This window comes from Phyllostomus hastatus, unplaced genomic scaffold, assembly GCF_019186645.2.
Source record: "Phyllostomus hastatus isolate PE091 unplaced genomic scaffold, TTU_PhHast_1.1 phas_contig_150, whole genome shotgun sequence".
NCBI lineage: Eukaryota > Metazoa > Chordata > Mammalia > Chiroptera > Phyllostomidae > Phyllostomus > Phyllostomus hastatus.
The window spans coordinates 20429294-20450804 of NW_025333611.1; the positions used below are offsets into that span (position 1 = coordinate 20429294).

At 53.1% G+C, this 21511-nt stretch overlaps 1 protein-coding gene across 2 annotated transcripts in view; it reads right to left on the reverse strand.

Annotated features, from left to right (window-relative positions):
- PPARGC1B (PPARG coactivator 1 beta) overlaps positions 1-19594 on the reverse strand; it is a 102913-nt gene extending 83319 nt beyond the window's left edge. The window contains exon 1 of one of the 2 annotated variants that reach the window (XM_045819163.1): positions 19476-19594. In XM_045819163.1, the coding sequence (XP_045675119.1) occupies positions 19476-19553 (78 nt within the window). In that variant the 5' untranslated portion in view covers positions 19554-19594. Of the gene's footprint in view, positions 1-17922; positions 18126-19475 lie in introns of those variants that run through there. The other variant, XM_045819171.1, reaches the window with a different exon arrangement.
- Positions 19595-21511: the final 1917 nt, after the last annotated feature.

Below are 21511 nucleotides of genomic sequence, written 5' to 3' on the forward strand. Positions count from 1 at the left end.
CAGGAAGAGATCTGCTGAGTCTACAGGGGCAGGAAAAAAACCCCAAATTCCCTCAGAGCATGCGTCCTGGAGTTTCTGGGCAGGTGCCAAGAAACTGGTGCAGCATCTGCACCAGAACCTCACACTGGCCAGAAGACCACACTGCCATTGCCATGACCAAGGACAACAACAAACTGGGATGTTTGCTCTCTGCAGCCAGGGCCCCTGCTTCTTTTCTGCTAAAACCCAGCATCTGGACCAGTGCTGGCCCATAATTGGCACTTCCATAGTGACCTTTTAAAGAACTTATTCTTTTATTAAGTGCCTCCTGGGTGGTAAGTACTTCATATATAAGGTCCACCGGTTCTTCCAAACAGCCTGTGCAGCCAGGACTCCTACCGCTACCTCAGGACGGTGAAGAAAAATGCCCAGCCATCAGGGGATGGTAGGGCAAGGCCTTACACCCAGGGCTCCAACCCCACGGTGCCTGGCTCCCCGACAATGGGCAGCACCCTCCTACAAAGCCCAGCAGGAATAATGACACTGTCAACCAAGCCCTGTCATGTGCCAAATGGGGAACCACTGTGGTCACAGCCACCATCTCAACAGCCCTCTAGGTTCCAGAGCAGGCAACTTCGGCCCAAAAGGCGAAGGCCCTGGTGTCGAGCCTGCAGCCAACAGTTGGCAGAACAGGTGTGTTTCTGCACTGAGACTATGGACTTCCGGGGGCCCAGCCGCACAGACTTCCCACAACACAGAAAAGATGTCATGGAAGTTGGGATAATTTGCCATAAAAATCGGGATGTTCTCGAAACACCTGCACGTTGCCTGTGGCTCCGACTACTACGGCAAGACAACTGGGGAGCCCTTTCCCCATCGGGCTGGCGTCCAGCACAGGACTCTGGCAGGTCCAGAGTCCTAAATCCCCGACAGAGGCCTGGCTAAGAAGACTACAGTCAAGCTGAAGAATGCAGTAGATCTTTCTTTGCATACTGGTATGAAATGATTTTTAAAATATATTATTAAGTAGAAAAAAAAGCAATATGCACAGCAATGTTTTTAGCTTACTACCATTTGTGTAAAAATGGAGGCAGGAAGTATGAGCATATGAGTGTTCCTGTCGGCACGGCTGGTCTCCAGGACACATTGGAAGTTGGTAGCAGGGTTGCTCTGGGGAGAGGACACAAGAAGGGGAGAGAGGACTTCCATGGGTAACTTTTACAATTTCTTCAAGCAGGATCACACATTACATGTTCCAAATGAATACAAAAGCAAGTCTATTGTCTCTTGCCCACAATGCTGTCTGTTGAAACCAGTATGAAAATGAACTTGGTAGGTTGCTAGAGCTTCCTGGGGTGTGCTCTGCCTGACCCTGCCCCCCAAATCTCTTCCCCATGCTTTAGCTCCAGTTGCAGCCTGCATCACAAGGTGGATCAGTTAACACTTCAAACAGCCTGGCTGACTAATCCATTCTAAATCAGGAAGCCTGGGTTTGAATGCCTTCTCTACCAGCAAGGGTGTTTATCTTGCTCTGTGCATACTAACAAATGTATATATAGACGGATGTGGTACGCCTGCCCGCCCGTGTGTGGAATGAAAGCCAAACCTCGGGGGTGATTAAATTCTGGGGTATAATGATGATCGTTCATGTGAAACGCTTGGAGGTGATGAGACAGTGTCCAAACCACAGACTCTCTGACTTAAAATAACAGCAGTCACTGTGGTGGACGTGGGCTGGTCAAGTCACAACACCACCTCACCTCTGTTTATGACTGTCCAATTTGCAAATGGCTTTGAAATCCATGATTCGTGCATTCTCAGAGCAATGCAGGGATCGTTCCCATTTTATGAAGGAGGAAGCGAGGCTGGAAAACGTCACATGGTGGGCAACAGTTAAACCACGACTACCGTCTAGGCTCTCTCCCTGTCAAGGTCAGAGGCAGAACTCAGCCCATAAATGACCACTGGGAAGCAGGAAGTGTGCCCAAGAAGGGGTGCCTGCTGGTGGTGGAACCTACGATGTTAATTCCAAAAAAAAAGGCACTGGTTTTGACTGGTTGGTTATTTCTGGGTGACAGGGGTTTTTTCCCTAATTGTATTCCTTCAAAATGCCAAAAACCTGCCACTTTTGTAACAAGAAAATGCAATTTATATAAAAATAAAAGAAAGCGCAGGATCAGATAGTCCATGGAAAGGCATTTAAATGCCCTGAGCTGCTGGGAGGGGCTGTTTCTCGAGGGGGGAGATGATACGATGGGGGCGGTCCCCCTTTTGGTGACAAGCTAGCTCCTAACACGAGGATTTGTTTTAAATGTCACTTAAATTTTTTATTAAAAATATTTTGATATTAACATTTAAGTATTTATTTGTTGAACCAAGCAAAATATAAAATTGAAAAACTGAATTTAAGACAGTTCTCCAAAACCTTTTGGGATTCATGGGTGAACTATGGAGCAAAGAAAGAAATGTCTGAGTTCTAGCAATCGAGAATTCTTGTTTTAAATTCTGTAATTTTTAGCTTCCCTGGTTCCCCAACAAAACTGCTCTCAGGTTAATGTGTGCCGTAAGGCTCAGAGCGGAGCTTCCCTTGGATGCAGGCAGCTCCTGTCTTCCAGGCTGAGGCAGGGCCAGGCCGCCCGCACGGGCACCCACCGGGCGCCCACCCTGCGCACTTGGCCCTGCCCGTCAGCCAGTCCCGCCGTCATCTAATCCACCTGGCTGCAAAACGCAGCAGCTGGTGAGGACCGGAGGGAGTTAGGTAGCGCTGGTGTTGAATTGCCTACTGGCCACATGGTATGGTAAGTACGGTCGCTGTTTTTCCACTTGCTGTGAGCTTTCTTTAAATAATTGCAGACCTCGTGGTTGAGCAGGCAGCAAGCAGCTCTGCTGGGGGCCAGGGCCCCAGAACGGCCATGCAGGGCCTCAGAGAGCACCCAAAGCCAAGGCTGCAGATCTCCAGGGCACCCGAGAGTTCTCAGACACCTCGCCTCCCCTGTTAAAACAGGTTTTGGTTAAAACAGAGAGCTCAAAGGCAGCTTTCCAGTCACCAAAAATGGTCCAAGATGGATAAAACAGTACTTTGGAAAAAAGGAAGAAATCAATTTAAATAGAATCTGTCCATAGAGGATTTTGAATAACTGGCTCCTTAAAAAAAAAAAAAACCTCACCTGAAGTTCCTGATTTTCACCCAATCTTTCCACCCCCATGAGTGATTTATCCAAATGTTCCGTGATTCACTGGAAAGGTTAGAAATCGGGGATTCTCTTGCCTGCAGTTCCTCCTCCGCCTTCTCCTCCTTTCAAACCCACTCATTTAAGGCACATGATCCTATGACAAATTTCTTCCAACTTGCAGTTCAGAGAGAAGTCAGCACCTGCCACCAGGAAAGGTGACTCAGCCTGGGGGGTTCAGAACCTGCAACTGGCTTTGCACGCTGGATGTAGGGAGACCACGTTGCCCATCTGAGATGTGACAGTTCCCTAGTTCCTGCGGTCTTCAGTAACTCACTTTCTGCCTCTCTACCCAGGACGTGGTGATTCTGCCCCGAGCAGAGTTTACAGAAGCAAGACAGCCCCCACAATAGAGAAATGAGTCCCAGCGTGGGAGAGATCAGGGAAACTCAAGCCCAGAGAGGGGGCCAGATTTTTCCAAGGTCACACAGCAACGAGGGACAGGCAGGACCTAAACCCAGGCACCCAGATACAATGCTTTTACCGTCCCCAGTGCAGCTACAAAATTCTCTCAACAAGATTTTCTCTTCCCAACTCTAACTTCAAGAGGAATCAGTGGAAGTCACAGTTCTCTGGGGGAGTTGTAACGGTTGCAAAACCACACAATAGAAGGATGTTGCAATTCCAAAAAGACTGGGGATCATTGCTCCCCGGAGATAAGCCTGGGAACTCAGTCTAGACAAGGCACAGGCAAGAATGGCTGAGGGGTCCCCAGCCAAAACCCACCCCTTCTCAAACCGGCGGACTTGGCGAGCCACACGCCCCCCATTCCTATTGAGTTCCTGCAACAGTGACCTTACTGGACAAGATACTTCAACATCCCTGGGCCACAGTTTCTTCATCTGAAAAGTGAAAATGAAAATCCTCAGGAGGATGTTAACTGTGGATGTGAAAATGCTTTGTGAATTTCACAGTCACATGCTAAAGGGAGTACAGTAGTGGTGACAGGAATAACAGTAATTATCATTATGGCAATAATTACCATGATTAAATTTATTGAGGGCTTACTCCAGAGCCATTAACCTCCTGTGCCAGGTGGTTGAGTGGGCCTACCACGATGGAGACTGAAGCTTTATTTGGCCCGGGACTGCAGTCCGACTGCAGGTGGCAAGTTGTGCCCGGCCTTGCGCCTCCACTCCACACCTAGGCCCTGGGGACAAGTGGCCCAGACCACAGGGTGAAACCGCTCACCCCATCCTGCCTAAGGCCCAGGGAAAACCTAGTCACTGCCAAAGTCACCCTCCTCAAGACCTCCCCACATTCCCCCGCAGTGGCCTCCAGCTAGATAGATTCTCAGGCGGGAAATCCTGGTCCTCCTGCTTGTGATTCTTCCAGGCCCTTGGTTCGTCTGCTCTTCTTCACCCCCAAGGAAGGCCTCCAGCTCCCGTCTCCCCGAGTCACTCGCTGCTCATTCACCAGCCCTAGGACGTGCTGGGCTTCTGACTGTACAGGCTGCACAGGACGCCCTTCCCCATCGTGTCTGCAGCTCCCGCTCGCCCCTCAGTCCTGTCTGCTCCACCCCCTTGGGACTGGCCACCCTCCACAGCCACCGCAGATCACTTCTTCCCAGGACAGGGAACAGGCCTTGTTCAAATCTGCAGACCTAGCTTCCCTCCCAGAGGGAGCGATTGCGCCCAAGTAGGAAAAGGAAGGAGCTCCAAGTGATAATCCACAGTCTGTCACTCATGGGGTCCACCAGTGACCTCCACCAATCTGTCATCAAACCATCCGGTCACTGATTGTCATTATTATCACTATAACGCCCAGACCTTGCACAAGGCTCTTCAGACATTGTATCTCCTTGTCATTTCAACCACCCAAAGAAATGCACATTATCATCCCATTTTGGTGGTGGGGGGAACGGAGGCCCAGGCAAATTAAGACACAAGCTCTAATTCAGTCAGCTGCCGAATGACAGACCCTCACCCAGAGGTCTGGTCCTCGTCACTGTTCAAGTCTGCTTCCCACGGACACTCCAGATCCAGACCTGGGGCTGAGTCCGTCACCTGGAGCTGGCTGAAGCTGCTCCTGCTCTGGTGGTCCCACAGCTGGGTCACTGAAAATTTACCGTGAGGTCATCTGAGCAAAGGAGGCCCTTCTTCTCATTCTGGGGTGGGTTCTAACCCACCCCCTCTCATGCTCCCTGAGCCCACCCCATTCTCCCACGAATTACCCTGCTAATCTGGGCCTACTTTGACTCTAGGGAGAGGGGCCTCTCCCTCGTTAGGCTGGCCTGCTCCAGCGCCCAGTCTCCAGACCACCCCCATCTACAGACCACTCCCACCTGTACCCCCAGAGGTGGGAGACTGCCACATTCCTGCTGGGCACTGGGCCACAAAGTGTGAGCCAGGCAGCCACTCCCTCAACCACTAGGACAAAGAGCAGGTTTTGGGGAAGGCTGGGAGGCCCAAGGGCGCTGCCGAGCAGGCACCCCGTTGCTGCATACACAGGAGGAGAGGAGCTGTTGCCCAACCCGAAAGAGAAAGTGGTGTGAGGTCAACAGGGCACTGGGGCACAGGACTCCTTTGAGGCCAGGCCCTAAAACCGGCTGGGCCCCACCACTTACCTCTGAGCCTCAGGACCCTAATCTGAACAATGGGGCTAATTGTCTTTATCTTCTGGAAGTGTGGGAAGGGTCAAATGGGCTCAGCACAGTGGCCAGTACAGATTAAGGGCTCAGCCCAATTGAACAAATTCTTTTACACATTCAAGAAACATCCAGCAGCACCAACCATGCGTCAGGCCCGAGGCTAGGCCCTGGGGCTACCATGGGAACCAGACTGGCAAGTCCAGTCCTTATGGAGTTTCCATTCCCACAGGGGCAGCAGGCAACCCACGAGGAACAAATTAATACACAAAGCGTCCAGGAGTGGGATGTGCCCTCAAGAAAAAGAACAGATACTAGGATAGAAAACGGGCAGAGCAGGAAGGCCAGGAAGGCCTCTCTGAGGAGGGGACGGCTCAGCGGGTCTGGGGGAGGTGAGGGAGCACCACGCCCGGCGCCGCCTGAAAGAGCATTCCCAGAGGAGGGAACAGCAAGTACACCAGCTCCTGGAGGCCACTTCTGCTACCGCTTGAGCCATGCCCTGCCCTGCCCACGCAGCGGAAGCAGAACCTAGCTGGGTGGACAGTGAACTGGGCATCAGAAGAAGTGGGTTCTAGTCCCCTGCTTCTCCTGAACTTCCTTACAGCCTGGGACCATGACCCGCACCCTCTGACCTTTAAGGGCCTGATAAGTAAAACAATCACTGGTCTGAGGGTCCACAGATGGCTTGCATTCTTTCAGGCCCCTCCTTCCCCCTTCTTCCAACCTACCCACCTCTGAGGTCTCAGTGATTTCCTCACCTCCTGAGCTGTCCTACGGGCAGAAGTGTGGCTGAGGATCACAGAGATAAGATTAAGACAAATATTTGAAAAGTGATTCACTGCAGGATCCTATCAAATCCCTCCCCGGGCCTCCACGTCCCCATCTGTAAAATGGCAATACTCCACTCCTCCTGCCCACAATGCGGGATTGAGGGGAAGATCAAATGGATGTGCCAGATAAGGAAGCCACCCTGATTCTTACGCAGGCATTACAAAGAGGTCCCCTATCTGCTCTTTGGTCATCTGTATCCTAAGTGCTACCCCATAGCCTGGACAAAGGCAGGAAGGACAGAGAGTGGAGGGGACCGAAAAGTTAATGCAGACACTCTACAAAGAGTATCTGATTGTTTAGGACCAAAGCCCTGTGCCATGAGAGGGAGCTTTCTAAAAACAAAGAAGCTTAAGAGTCTGCTCTCAAAGATTCTCCGTCAGTAAGTCTGAGAGGGCCTCAGACTGTGACTACTATTTTTTCTAACTACACAGTTGATTCTGACATGCACTCTCGGTGGAAAAACCACTGATGACTTCTACCAATGTAGGGAAGGTAGCAGCATCTCTGTTATTCCCGTTTGGGAGCTGCCTGCCTAGAGCACAGAGCGGCTGTCTCACCCCTTGGATCGCACAGCTTGTAAGTCATGAACCAGACAGTCTGTGCTTGTTGATCACTCAGCAACACGGTTTCTTGAGGCCAATCAGCACGTGCCACATACCTTTTCTACCACCACCCCGTGCAGCTGAGGAAGTACAAAGGACAACATCTCAACATCTCATATTGGGAGACAGCACCCACTTTCAAAGAAACTTGTACAGCTAGACTAACTCCTTAATCATCTGCCACGCTCAAGAAATAACACGTGCTTGCAACAGCTAAGTTTATAGCTAACTTTGAAACATTTCCTGCTTTTAATAGACCTCCTATTTTACACGGTAATACCCAAATGTATCCCACTCTTCCTTGCTTCCTTGAACAGAGAACACTGAATAGAATAGGACTCTTTCCACGGGGATGACACGCTGTTGGTGACCCCATCAGCTCGGTGCTTTTACACAGTACTGTCCTCAAGAACAAGGTATCTCCCTGCCCCTCAACTTAAAGGCCCCAAATGGCCTTCAGTGCTGCAGTCCACATGCTTCCCACTCCAGTGGAGCTGTGCCCCTGACCCGTGCCCGCACAGACACACACTAACGTTACTACCTTGCTGATTCTAATGTCACACGGGCCAGGACAAGACTGCCAGGCTTATAAAAATTATGCATAAACCAAGAATTAGTTGGTCCTAAATAGGAAGGGTGAGGGATGATCAGATGTAGGAGGGACTAAGTCTTGAAGGGACCCTAAGCAAGGAAAGCTCTATGAGGCATGGAGTTAATCCTCTTGGGCTGGAGGGTGTGGTCACTGGTCCCCAAGTACTCCCTCGCCCCTGCACTTTACCTTCCTGGGTCCCCCATTTCTTCCTCCAGAGTGGACACCAGCCTGCCCCGTCCCTCTGGAAAAAGCCACTGAGCAATGGACACGAGCCCAGTGTCAGGTCATGGTTTCCATCTCCCTGGAAGGTGTAGGGACATTTGACCAGTCACCTCCCTGCAAATACTGAGCCTCCAAGAAGCTCTGAGCTCCTCCCCAGCTGGGCCCCAGCAACGCCCTGGAGTGGGCTGGACTCTTAACAGTGGTTTAACATTCCACGAAGGCCTGCCTGCTGGAAGTGTGTTCTGATAGAGGGCCCTGGAGACTCCACAAAGTGGTTGCCTTTCATTCCTTCGTGTGCGAGGGTTATTCGGAAACAAGGCAGCGGGCTCCTTGTGGGGACTGGTACAATCCCCCTAAACTCCCCTCACCCCACATCCTAGCACAGCTTCAAGCACAGAGACAGAGCCTCTGGAGCCAGGCAAATGATTGGTGAATTTTCTAAAAGACCAACCAGCATTTGTCCATTCATTCAACATGCATCTAATATTCAACAAATATTTATTTGGGTGGCGTGTTGGGGGTAAGCTACAGTGTGCCAGGAACTGTGGAGGCACTGGGGGGTTTGAGGGTGAACCAGCTTGATGAGGTTCCTCTCCTTAGGGAACTCCAGTCCTGGCTGGGTAGAGAAGAGTAAATAATAAACGCGCATCAACAAACTTTATCACGGGCGGGACCAGAGTTTTGCATTTAACAAGGCTCCAGGGAAGGTCAGGGTTGGGGACGAAGCAGGCACAAAGTGGCTCCTGAATAAATGGGTATTCCCTCCCCATAGAAACCCCCCGCCCCCAGGAACAAATCCTCCTCTGCAGCTTTATCTCAGCTGGAGGGGGTGCCGCCCTGAGGCCCCTACACTAGGCCTTCTCTCCCACATCCCACACACTTCCACTGGGCAGCCCGACCCCACTGAGGCCACATGCAGATGCCTCCTCCCTGCCTCCCATTACCCCCATTCTAGTCCTTCCCAGGTGCTCAGCCAGATTAGCCACACTGCAGTGGTTTAGACCATGTGCTTTGTAGCCAGGTAGACCAAGGTTCAAATCCCAGCCTTTTTACTTACTATCTGCCTGGGTGACTTGGGGCAAATCCCTGAACTCAGTTTTCTTGTTTGTGATTGCACCAACCTCACAGGTAGTTAAAGATTAAACAAGATAACGTACCTGAACGTCCTAGCTTAGGACCTGGCACATACCAAGTAGTCACTAAAGGTTAGTTCTGTTCTACGATTACTGTTATAATAAACAACATACTGTTGGAAACTTTTGCTGACTCCTCATCAGGATATTCACGGCTCTCCCCTTTAGCTGCTTTTCCCTGTTTTCTTACGGTGGGCTGGAGGGCAGACATGCGCTCACCAGGGTGACAGTGTAGAGTACAGAGGGTGCGCAAAGAATCTGCAACAAACTGGGATCACAGAGCAAAAAGGGGCCACTTCAAGGAGACGGGGAATTTGGGGAGGTGGCGCTCAAGCTGTCCTGGAAGGATGTGCTTGGAGATGGGGAGTGGGGACAGAAATCTCCTGGTAGGGGCCCTCCTGGTTGCCTGGTTTAGGGAAGGAACTGCAGAGCAGCACCAGCCCCACAAGCTCTGGAGCTGGCCTCAGTCTCCTCAACTGCAAAATGGGGACAACAGCGGGGATTACTTCATGGGCGTCCTCTGAGATTAAATGTGATTCCATAGGTGACTAATTTAGCACAGGGCCTGGGAGGGTAATTGCTTGAAAAGGTTAGCTGTTGTTAACCTGTTCTCATCACTGTAACTGTTAAAGGATACAGTTGAAGATGAGGTCAAGCTGGGTACATTTACCCCCAGGGTCCATGCCAAGAATTCTACATTGTTCTGCTCTTACAAGCAGTGGGTACAGTGTTGCACAGTCACACGCTGTTTGATGAACACATGATGGATAGGCATTTGAGGCCTTGAATGCCATACCCAGGAGTCTGCTCTGCAGGTCGTGCAGGGTGGGCCTGCAGATGCCTTGACCATCTCAGACCAGGGGTTGCTGTGGCCTGAGATAGCTAGCAGCATGAAGGCCAGGTCATCCTCATTGCCAAGGAGCCAGGGCAGGGCCCTCCCCAGTATCCTGGGTACCAAACTTCCCCACAAGGAGCCTAGGACCAGAAATAAAGGCTCAAGCAGCCACGTTGCCAAGGCTGTTTGCCATGGCAACATCAGGGAGCCACTCGTGGGCTGGCTGCCGCAACTGCTCAGGGCCCGGTTTCTACCATCTCCTCGCTCTCCCTCTGCTACACGACTGGGTTCTGCCAGACAAGCACAAGGAAAAAAACACGGCTGCAGAGCTGCTGGGGAGCATCCATCTCAGCCAAGCAGGGCTCGCCCGGCTGAGTTCCCAGACAGTGAGTCCCAGACAGCTGAGTCCCTGCCACTGAGAGCCAGCCCTGGCCAAGCAGGCAGGAGATGGGGGTCCTGTTCTGCTTCGGCTGAGTGACCTGAAGGCATCTGCTGGTCTGCTGCCAGTCTGTTTCCTCACTTCAAGGCAAGGGCACTGAGCAAATGGTCTCAAAGCGCTCTGAACTCCCTGAAAGCTGCAGATTTACATTAGTGTGTTTATATCATTGTCGTGGTCATCTCCATAGTGGCTACCACTTACTGAGCGTTTACTGGATGTCCTGCAATGCTGCAGACATCATTTATCCTCTGCAGTCATCCGAACAACATTCTAATACTTCAATTTTCATGGGGCAGCTGGGGTCAGAGAAGACTCTTGCTCAAGGTCACACACTAGTAAATGGTAGTCGCCCCCACCATCCAAACCCGTGTCAAGTAGCCTCCAAAGCCGAGCACTCGGAAGCCCCGCATTTCCTCTCCTTTCCTGAAGCGGTATCTCACTGGACTTGGCTTCCTCCAAGTCAGCATCATAACACTTGCTAAGCTGGAGGGGTTCCTCTTCAGTTCCCTCCAAAGTTTGGGGAGAAGAACGGAATGCTCTGAAAGAACCACAAAGCCAGGGCAGGATCAAGGCCCTACAGTTCGCATCTGCATTACATTTGACTATTTGTAACACCAATGATGGCTCCCCTTGACTGAGCATTTGTAAGCACCTCACCGGCACACATCAGTCTTTGCTAAAGCATCAGTCTTTAGAGTATGTGCCACCATTAGTCCCATTACCCAGATGAAGAAACTGAGGCTCAAAGAAATCACGTGCCAAGGCCACAGAAGTCAAACCTGGGATGCAAAGCCCTCAGCTACCAAAGTGAATAATTACAGCAAATGTTCATTTTCTTACCTAAAAGACTGAGCAGTGATTACAGCCTTTGGGGATAATTTGTCAATGGTTTTGCCCTCCCACTTGTAAAAATCACTCTGGTCTCCTACTCCAGACTGGCAATAACTCAGTGTCCACCCTAAGCAAAGGGCGGGGTGGGAGCCCAGGAGTCCGGAAGACCCTGTGCCTGGCCCAGTAGTGCGACCTCAGGCCCCTCCTTGCAGCTCTGTGAACCCAGGCTGCTGACCCTGCAGCCCTGCCTCCCTCATCGGGCGGCCCCGAGCACCTGAAGAGAAAACCTAAGGTCAGATGCAAGGGAGTGGGTGAGGCCTTTGGGGGTTAGCAACAGTGAGAGCCAGAAGAAAACGCAGCCTGTCCAGGGCTGGTGGGTAGACTGCACCCCAGGGTCCCATGGCCACCACAAAGCCCAGGACCCTGAGCAACAGTATCTGTCCAAAGACTACCCAGCCTGTTGCTCCCCAGAACTAAGACACCCCCCCCACACACACAAACGCAGGCCCTGATACTGGGAAAGAACTGGCCGGGGAGTCAGGGACCTGGGCCTCCTCCAGCTGGGTGGTCCCCTGTCTGTGCCCCAGTGCTCCTTCTTCAGGAAAAGGTCAGGGCAGGCCTGAGGCTCTCTAAGGGCCCACCAAAGCCTGGCCAGAGAGGGAGCTGCTCAGGAGCCAAGGTTCAAATCTCAGCTTCGACGCCCGCTACTTCAAGACCCCTCGTGACTTACCCTCTGTGCCTCAATCCCATCTCTTACAAAATGGGAACAACTGGCCCAGCCTTGCAGCTATTGAGAAACCCACGTGATAGTACTCAAAAGTTTCTTTGTAGGTACACACTGCAAAAGTCCCAGAGAACACGCTGTGGTGCGTGGGCGGGTGGACCAGCGTGGCCGCAGATCCGAAACGCCTGCAGCTGGAAGGCAGGCCTCGGGGCTGCACTACACCAGGCCCGCCGCTGGCTCCTTCTGTGTAAGTTTGACATTTCCCATGGTAAAATGTTTAAAATGCAAAGTTCTTTTCAGCGAGCCTGATTCCTAGTCACATAAAACATGACTCAGAAACGCGTCTGCTTCATGGGTGACCACAATGCTAGTCTAGGTTAGAGGCTTTATTTCTCGCCCTCCCAGAGCTGTCCACCGAGTTGTCGGGATGAAGGGACACAGGTGCCCCAGGGCAGGAAGTGGCACCCTACGCACCGGTGGTGGAGGCAGAAGGACAGTTGGCTTAACAATTAAAAGGCCTTCCAGAGAGGCCGCGTGTGAGCCGGGGCTTCATGTGCCGGCGGCCTACGAGCATGGTATAGCAGGCGGAGCGGAGACGTGGGGAGGATGTTCCGGGTCATCCCACAAGCACTGATCCGTCTGTCCCTTCTCAGGGACACATGGACTGGAGATACAAAATGAGAAGCCGTGTCTACCCCGAAGGGGCTCGAGGTGTAGCCCCTTTGTCCACCCGGTGAGGACTCAGAACGACTGCTCAGTTTCGGGCACTCGGCTCACTCACTGTGAGGGGACAATGCTGAATGAAACAAACGAACGATGACAAAAAAAAATCATTGTCTTTGCGGAGCTTAACAATCTGGAGTGATTTCCGGAACAAGACTTAACGTGGCCTGCATTAGGTGAGTTGTATCTATTATTTGGTGCTCATTATATGCCGGGCATTGTATTAGGTGCTTTCAATCCAGTTTGCCATTTGATTGTCATTGACTCCCTGCAACAACCTTATAAAGGAATTAATATTTATCTTGATCTTTACAGATGAGGAAAGGGAAGCTCAGAGAGGCTGTGTGACCCACCAAAGGTTTCCCAGCCAACAGTCTGCAGAGCCAGAACTCAAACCCGGGCTGGCCGACTTGAGAGTGCATGCGTGCGTGCGTGCGTGCGTGCGTGCCGCGCACACAGGATGCAGCTGCGCCCGTAAGTGCGAGGGAAGGCCTCGCCAACGCAATGGTTTGGGGGCTGGGTCTTGCGGGATGAGGGGAATGGTGGGAATGGGGACAGAGGACATAAAACAGCATAAGCCTGAGCTTCCAGGAAGAAAACTCGTGATCCTGGGTGGACCAGGGCTCTGAAGGGACAGCAGATGACTGAGGACAAAGCTGGGGCCTGACCCTCCAGCTTCAAGTACCTGAAGGCCCTTGATCATCAGGTTTAATTTTAAAAGTTTTCATTTCATTTCATTTCATTTCATTTCATTTCATTTCATTTCATTTCATTTCATTTCATTTCATTTCAAAAGCACCGGGGAGCCATGGGTGATGTGTGAGCAAGGGAGTGACATCAGATATGCACTCTTAAGAGGATTTATCTGCCGTCAGGGCCAAGGACAAGTGAAAGAGGACAAAGTCTAGCGTGGCCAAGATCTGTTTGGTGGCAACTGCAGGAATGTAGTTGTGCACCTGCAGGGACCGAGACTAGGCAGCGGGGGGTGGGGTGGGGAGGAACGGGAAGGCCAATCCAGTCCCATGGATTTCCCATCAGCTGAGTGTCCATAGGACAGATGTGAGGTGCTGGACTACCCTGGAAGAGGAGAGACAGTAGAACAACTCCGCTCATTCTCATCCAAATGGTTTTATTTGGGTTCCCTTCACACTCGCACAACAAGAATTATGCTCCTGTTTGTACATAAAAAGACTGAATGGATGGGAGTCCGCTCCCTACTCGATCCTGCCCTTCTAAAGCGCCTCAAAGAGAGAAGAATGCCAAGTTTTCTGAGTAGCAAGCAGATGCTCGTTTTATTTTTTTAAAGATTTTACTTATTTTTAGAGATAGGGGAAAGGAGTGAGAATGAGAGGGAGAGAAACATTGACGTGAGAGACAAACACCGATTGGTTGCCTCTCATACACACCCAACTGGGGACTGAACCCTCAACCCAGGCATGTGACCTGACCAGGAATCAAATCGGAGACCTTTCCGGGTGATGCCCAACCAACTGAGCCACACTGGTCAAGGCCAGATGTTCATTTTCAATACATTATTTAATGCCCAACCCTAAGAATTAGGGCCTTATTAGCACCATTTCACAGATTGAGAAACTGAGGCCTAGGGAAGCATTTGCTCCAGGTGCTGGAAGTACTAAGACAGAAATAGAAAGCTGTCCCTGTCTTCACGCATCTTGGAGTAGGCAGTCCGGAAACCTTACCCACTGATCGCAGCGTAGGCAGGTAGACAGTCTTCAGCTGGTCAGTGAGTTCTCTGAAACTGTAATCCTCACCTACTAATGGGAACAGTGCCTACCCTTTGTAGAAGCTTCATGAGACTACAACATGTAATGCACATAGAAGGTTCAGCAGAGTGCATGGCCTCTAGAGTCCACACCTCTAGAGGATGCTCAACAAACGATGATGATGATGATGATAATGATGAAGGAGGTGACAGCTGTTACCTGCAATGTTCGAGTTAATTAATGGCCTCACTTCCAAGCCCAAGCCCCTATCTGCAAAGCTGCTTCTGAGTCAAAAGCAGTGTCCTATTATTCCAGAGAGAGAAGGAAAAGGGTGACTCATATCCTTGCAATGGGGGAGCTTCTGGCTGGCTTGCATCAGCTGGGGAGAGGATGGCCCCGAGGTGAGGGGAAATATGAACCCCGGGGCCCCACTGCCTTTCCTGGGTTTCACAGGCATCCTGATCATTAGCACCAGCGAGGGAGCCCCAGTGAAAGAGGAGCCCAGGCCCCTGAGAAAGCAAGCATGTCATGTCCCCTTCTGGGCTTAGGTGAAGAAGTTGTTCTCCCTGGTCTCACACAGGTGCACAAAGGCACCCAGCAAAGGCTGCACGTCAACTTACTCCTACAGATGGCCAAAACTTGGACTTGGAAAAGAAAGTGGTCCAGCTTCTGGGGCTGTGGAGGCAGTGATATTCCAGACCTCACAAGTGAACACTAGGACTTCAGCCCATTTTCCCACTTCTCCCGCTGGTGGGGGGTACCCTCCTGGGAGCTCCGATCAGTTTTAGAACAATGAGGGGAGAGGACACCAATTAAAAAAGGGGCCATGTTTTTACAAACACAGCATTTTACAGAACAGAACCATAAATCATATGGGGGAAAGGTTCAGCATTACAAGTAATAAAAAAATGCACATTAAACAATAAGGGTGACAGAGAATTTATTGATGAACAGACTAATAAAAATGAAAACACCAAGAGTTATCTGGGAATGAGGCACCAGGCATTCCCACACAATGCTGGTAAGTGTGTAAACTGGCACAATCTTTCTAGAGAGCAATGCAGAAATGTGTTTACCAAATGCATGCACAGTTCCTTTGACAGAGTACTTTCACTTCTAGGAATTTAAATAAAGGAAATAAGACATATGCAAAGATATTAATTTCAGCACAGCTCACAATAGCAAAAATAAATAAATAAAAACAGCTTAAATGGCTAACAATAAAGGACTGATTAAACACATTTTGGTTCAACCCTCAGCGAGATACTATATACTATATAACCATTAAGCAGGATATTTATTAACGAGGAAAAATAGTCACAGTATATTGTTTGGAGGAGGTGGGGAAAGCAAGTTACAACAGTGTGATTCCAAATTACAATTAGTATATAAAGGATGAGTCCATTTCTCTATGAAGATATAATCAATAAGAAGCTACAGGAACAGGAAAAGTCTGGAAACGCACGAAAATGAACAGTGGTTGTTGTCTCTGGGTAAGATTACATGTTTTCAACTGCCTTCTCGATGCTTGCCCGTATTTTCTAACAATTCTACAGATAAACATTTTCAAATGACGAGGGGTTGGACCAGATGACTTACAGAGTCCCTGCCACTTCTGACATTTCGGCCATCTGTGACTGATGTCCCAAGGGACTTTGAACAGCCCATACTTGGTGTGGGCTTATGGTGTGGCCTTTGGAGCCCAAGTGCGGGCCCACAGCTGCAGCCCTCTGCGTTCCTCTCTCCCCATACTTGCTGCCCAGCTGTCTCCCCAGCCAGCCTGGGAGCCCCCCCTGTAATTCATGCTCCTGGCCAAGAGCTGAGCGAAGGCACTCAGCATGGTGACAGGTGCCACAGGGGAACGAGGAGATGAAAGGCACAACTCGAGCTCTAGACTCTTACTGGGACACAGGACACAGACACCGAGTGCCTGGTTGTATAACACCAACTGAGAGGACCAGGGAGAGGAAGGGAAAGCAGGGCAAGCCAGGCGGGGAAGGCCTGCTGGAAGAGGCCATGCGGGACGGGTGGACGAGGGCGCGGCACGCAAGGGGCGCAGCCTGAGCAAAGGTGAAGCCAACCCAAAGTCCTCTGGGATACATGTCCCAAACCTTTCCAAGAAACTTTCACAATCCTCGGTCGGCTGGATCCCTGAACTTTGGCCTGAATGGGTAAAAGTTAAGTCTCTTAAACAGAAGTCTTCCCTCTATCTAACCCTGGATTAGCCACCAAAGACAATTTAAGTCTTTTGGATGAGACAATAAATTACCTTTGTATTCACTTTCCCCAGCCTTTCCAGTGGGAGGAGGGGATGGTGAGGGAGGGTCTGTGGGAGGAAGGGGAACCACAGGAACCGCAGGAACCGGCCTTCTCACCCGCACAATGTGCTCACTTCCACCAGGCCCTGGACTTCCCCTGGCGGCCCCACCAGCCCCATTTGACAGGTGGAGGAAAGGAGGCTCCCAGGGCTAAAATGGCTTGCTCCAGGGTCACCCAGCCAGAGAGTGGGGAAGGCGACTCCACTCAGGCCTTCTGACTCCAAGTCCAGTGCTATTTCGAGGTAACACACAGGACCTGGAGTCAGGAGCCCTGGGTGGCTCTGTCACCCGCTGGCTGCGTGGTCCCGCACAAGCCGCTCACCCCTCACGGCCTCTGTCCCCAACTGTAAAAAACGAGGGGGCACGTGATGGCCCGCCCAGGTCCTCTCACAGAAGGGCTCTAGGAGCCCTCGGGGGCAGGGCGAAGCTCTCCCTATCAATTACATTTCCCAAGTTGGGCCGGGGAAGATCACCAGAAGATCCTCAGCCAGTCACGTGGTCACATAAAAAAAGCAAACGTCCCAGATTAACTTTCACTGCACTGCTTCTGCTGACACCCGGTTTACCCAATTTTCTAGTTTCCTTGAGTGGAATATCCCTCCTGGGTAGGTAGGCCCTCTGGGCAGCTAACGGGACAAATAATTAATTACAGGTTCGCCAAAGAGCACTGAAGATGGAGTTAAAACCTGGAGTCGGGTCCAGAACGACCAGACCTTGCTCCGGGTCCCTGAACAAGCCTCCAGGCCTTTCTCACCCTCGACTCAGTGGAGAGGCTTGGAAACCCTCCCAGACAAGGGCGACGGCTGTGGACAGAACTTTCCCAGGAGCAACTCTGTCCCGCCCGCACCCAGTACCCCTAGCCCCCGGCTGTCCGCTGGGGTGGGGGGCTGTGGGGACCGTGGTGGTTCTGGGGCTGGGATCTGCAGTCCCCGCAGATTTGGGCTCTGCTCTCTGGGCGTGTGACGGCGCCCGGCGACCGCCGCTGGAGCTCCACTGCTGTTTCGTCAGAGGTGAAGGTACGCGCCCGGCGCGCGCGGCGTGTGCACCCAATCACACAGACCCGCGCGCGCAGCCCACTCAGCACACACTCCCCTGGCCTTGGGAAGCGCGATCACACTCCACCAGCCCCTTCGGCCTCTGACCGGAACCCACCCGAGTGCGCCTGCCACCGACCACGAGGCCCCGCTGCTCCCTGACGCAGGAACGTCTGCAGCGCATCAGGACTGGCCTTCTCCCGCGCGTGGCGGGCTTCCTCTCCGAGACACCCCGTCTCGCCGCGCCATCGTAGCCGCCAGCCGGGAGTCGCCACCCGGAGTCCGCCCGGAGCTGAACGTCTCGGCTGCAGCGTCCCCTCCAAGTCGCGTCTCGCGGCTCGGAGTCAGCTTGCAAGCCTCTCCCCGCCCACCCGGTCCCATGACAGCTGCGGCCGCCCAAAGACAGGCAGATTACAACAAGAAGCAAAGTTTCCCTCTCAACCCTCCCACCCCCGCCCTCTCCGCCCTCCCCCTCCCTTCCAGTGTTATGCAAAACGAGCCAGTTTGGCACTGGCGCTCTGACTCTAGGTACCAAACCAGCCCCGGCGAGCCGCGCCCGGTCCCACCCGGGGGCTCCTCTCCTCCTAGCCCAGGCAGGAGCCCGCATCCGGGGTCTCTTTCTTTGCTCCACCGCATCCCCATTCTCCCGGCTTCCTGCAGCCTGGCGCCAGGAGAAAAAGCTCTAACTATGGGGCAAAACTTTGTGCTTTCAACAGGCACGGGGCTGGGGAAACCCAGGGAAGCGTTGGGGGGCGCGCACGCCTCGTTCAGGCATTTTCGGTGGCTGTTTGTCCCACCAGCCCCCGCCCCCCGCCTCGGTCCCCAAGTCGCCAGCTTCTTTGGCGCCGCCACCCCCCAGCACACCAGAGCACCCTCTCCTGTCACACGCGTGTCGCCGGTGGGGCTCCCTGGCGCTGCCAGATCCCGGGACGCCGCCTCGCCTTCCCTTCCCCCAGCATCGCCGAGCGCGCACCGGGGCCGCGCACCGCAGGGGGACCTAGGCGCCCCCAGACAGTCCTTCCGCCCCCATCCTGCCGTGCTTTCACCCCCGGGCGCTCCGCGGGGTAGCGTAACCAGGAAGGTGCTATCCCCGGCGTAGGTCCACGTGCCCCTCAGACCCCTAAGCGGGCAACTGGCAGGAAACTCCACGCTGCGGGTGCAGATGAGGAGCCACGGTGCCGATTGGGAGTCACGGGAGGCAGGAGACTGGAGGAGCAGGGGACTCAGAGGACAGGGGTAGGCGTCTGTGCCGGGGCCACAAGTCCACGTGAAAGTACAGCAGCAAGTGCCGGGAGCCTGAGGGCGCACCTTCTGCACCCGGAGCTAGCCTGAGGGTCCCCCACACCTTGGCGCGGCTCCACCTCCCCAAAGAAACCGGTACCCTCACCCAGCTCTGCCGGCGGCGGGGGGGTGCGGATTCCAAGAGACCAAGACTAGACCCTCCCCTGCGGCCGTAGCGCCCACGACGTTCGGGCTTGCGCGGGGGGAGACCTCTAGCTCCCTGCTCCCTTAACGGAGCGCATCGCGGGGTTCATGGAAGGGGTCTCTGCAGCCTGGAGCCCCCGATCCCCTCAATGCACCCCGCGCTGCCTCCCAGCCACCCCAGCTGCAGCGGCAACCTTTGCAGCTCAGCACCCCTGGCCCCAGGCCCGCAGCCCCAGCTGGCGGTACCTGCGTGTCGGCGAGATAGTTGAGGAAGAAGGAGGAAAGCTCTTCGTCCAGCAGCGCGCCGCAGTCGTTCCCCGCCATCTTCCAGCCGCGGCTGCAGCGTGCGGCGGAGTCAGCGCCGAGCCGGCGGGGGGGAGGGAGCCAGCGAGCGAGCGACGGAGGCGGGAGGGGGGAGCGAGGGAAGCGGAGGGCGGAGCTCAGGCCGCGGCTGCCGCAGGGCCGCTGGCTGCGGGGGCGGGGCCGCGCGGTGCCTGAGCTAGCAGGGGGTCGCGCCCCCACTTTCTTGCGCCTAGTCTGAAGCCGCGATGCTCGCCCGCAGCCCCCGACCGGTACGATGGCGCCTGAAGCCCGGGGACGGTGCCCCAACCTGCAGCCCGATGCCTGCGCAGCAATGCGGGCAGCCCCCAGCTTTTGCCAGAGCGAATCACGTTGCCTTAGCGCTGGGCGGGTCCTCCGAGACAACCTGCTTCAGCACTGATGGGGAAACTGAGGCCTGGGAAGGCAGAGGACCGCGTTGGAAGTCACTTCAGTAGAAGGAAGACAAAGCCTAGGTCTGACTGCGCCCGAGGTTGGAGTTTCCCTGCCGGGACTGCAAGACCAGAGAAGGAGGGACACCATAGTTGAAAGGTGGAGAAATCAGGGACTGCTCCTCGGAAGGGGTGGCATTTTCATATTTAATTTGAAAATACGTTGACTCATCTTCTGTTATTTGGCAATCTCTTTTAGGCCTCCTTTCACTCCCCTTAAGTGCTCCAAATAATAAAATTAACAATAACGTCTCTTACATGGCCCGAAATGCCTTGAAGTGGCCAGGCTTCCCGAGGCCCACTGGCTTCCGCGCCCCTTGGATGAACCATCTCATAATGGGCCTCTTCACACCGAGTGCCGTCCTGCGCCCAGCAGCCACTCACCTGGTAACCACGTCTTCAGGGCATCCTCCCCCACTGCCCCTCACACTGTCAACCCACTGCCGGTACCCCCACTCCCTCCATCCTAGCTCTCTTAGCTCTGCAGGCCTTCCTTTAACACACTGGTTCCAGATGCCGTCTTACATATGTCTCAGGGAAAATTTGACCTACCTATCCTTCCTTACTAGACTCCAAGAGCCGTGAAAACAGGGCCTGAATCTGCTTTTCCACTTGCCGTGTTAACTAAAAACTAGGATGGTTTTGGTTTCCACTGTCCCCCATACCACCACCACCACCACCACTTTGTATAGATAAGAAAACTGCCCAGGGTCAAAGTGCACGTGGATCGGGTGCCGGGCCAGAACCTGAACTGAGCTTCCTGACTGCAACCTTGAACTCTCATCGTTAGGACCCGCTGTTGGCCAGGCAGGAGATGAGGGCTCGGCCAGGGTAGAGGCAGGAAGGCGGGAAGACCTGGACCTGTTTTATTGGGCTTGTCCTGCTCTCCCCTCACCTGTACTCGCCAGGGCTGCCCCACCCTGTCCCAGCCAGAGGAGGAAATAGGGAGAGTCCCATACACCTGCTCAGACTTGAACACCAGAAGAGCTTCCTTCTCTGTTCTGAGCTTCCCAGAACCTCAGGGTGTGATTTCACTCTTTGGGCTTTAGGCCAACACACTTTTAAGGAACAGCAAGTCGACATCTAGCCTTGGAGCACGAGTCGGGGAGTCAGGATCCTGGATGCTGGGCCAGCCCTGCCGTACCTTGTTCCAGTCTTGGGCAACTCAGAAAGGTAAGCACATAGTCAGACTGTCAAGTGTTGAACCCCCACCAGTCATTTAGTTTCAGGCCTGAGTTTCCTCACCTACGCAAACAGGGATCATAGAATTACTTACTTCATAAGGCAGTTGTGGTGATTGAGGAGATAATGTATCTTGGCACAGTGCCTGACCTCATAGGAAATAAGCAAAACTCTCTGACTCTCTGTTTCCTCATCTGTAAAGATGGTGGTAAAACACATATCCCTTGAAGGCATTGGTCTGTGTTGCTTTCCTGCAGCACTTGCAGGCTGCTGGCTCTCCTGGACTCCAACAGATCCAGATTTGAATGCTGTGCCCACTAGCTATGTGTC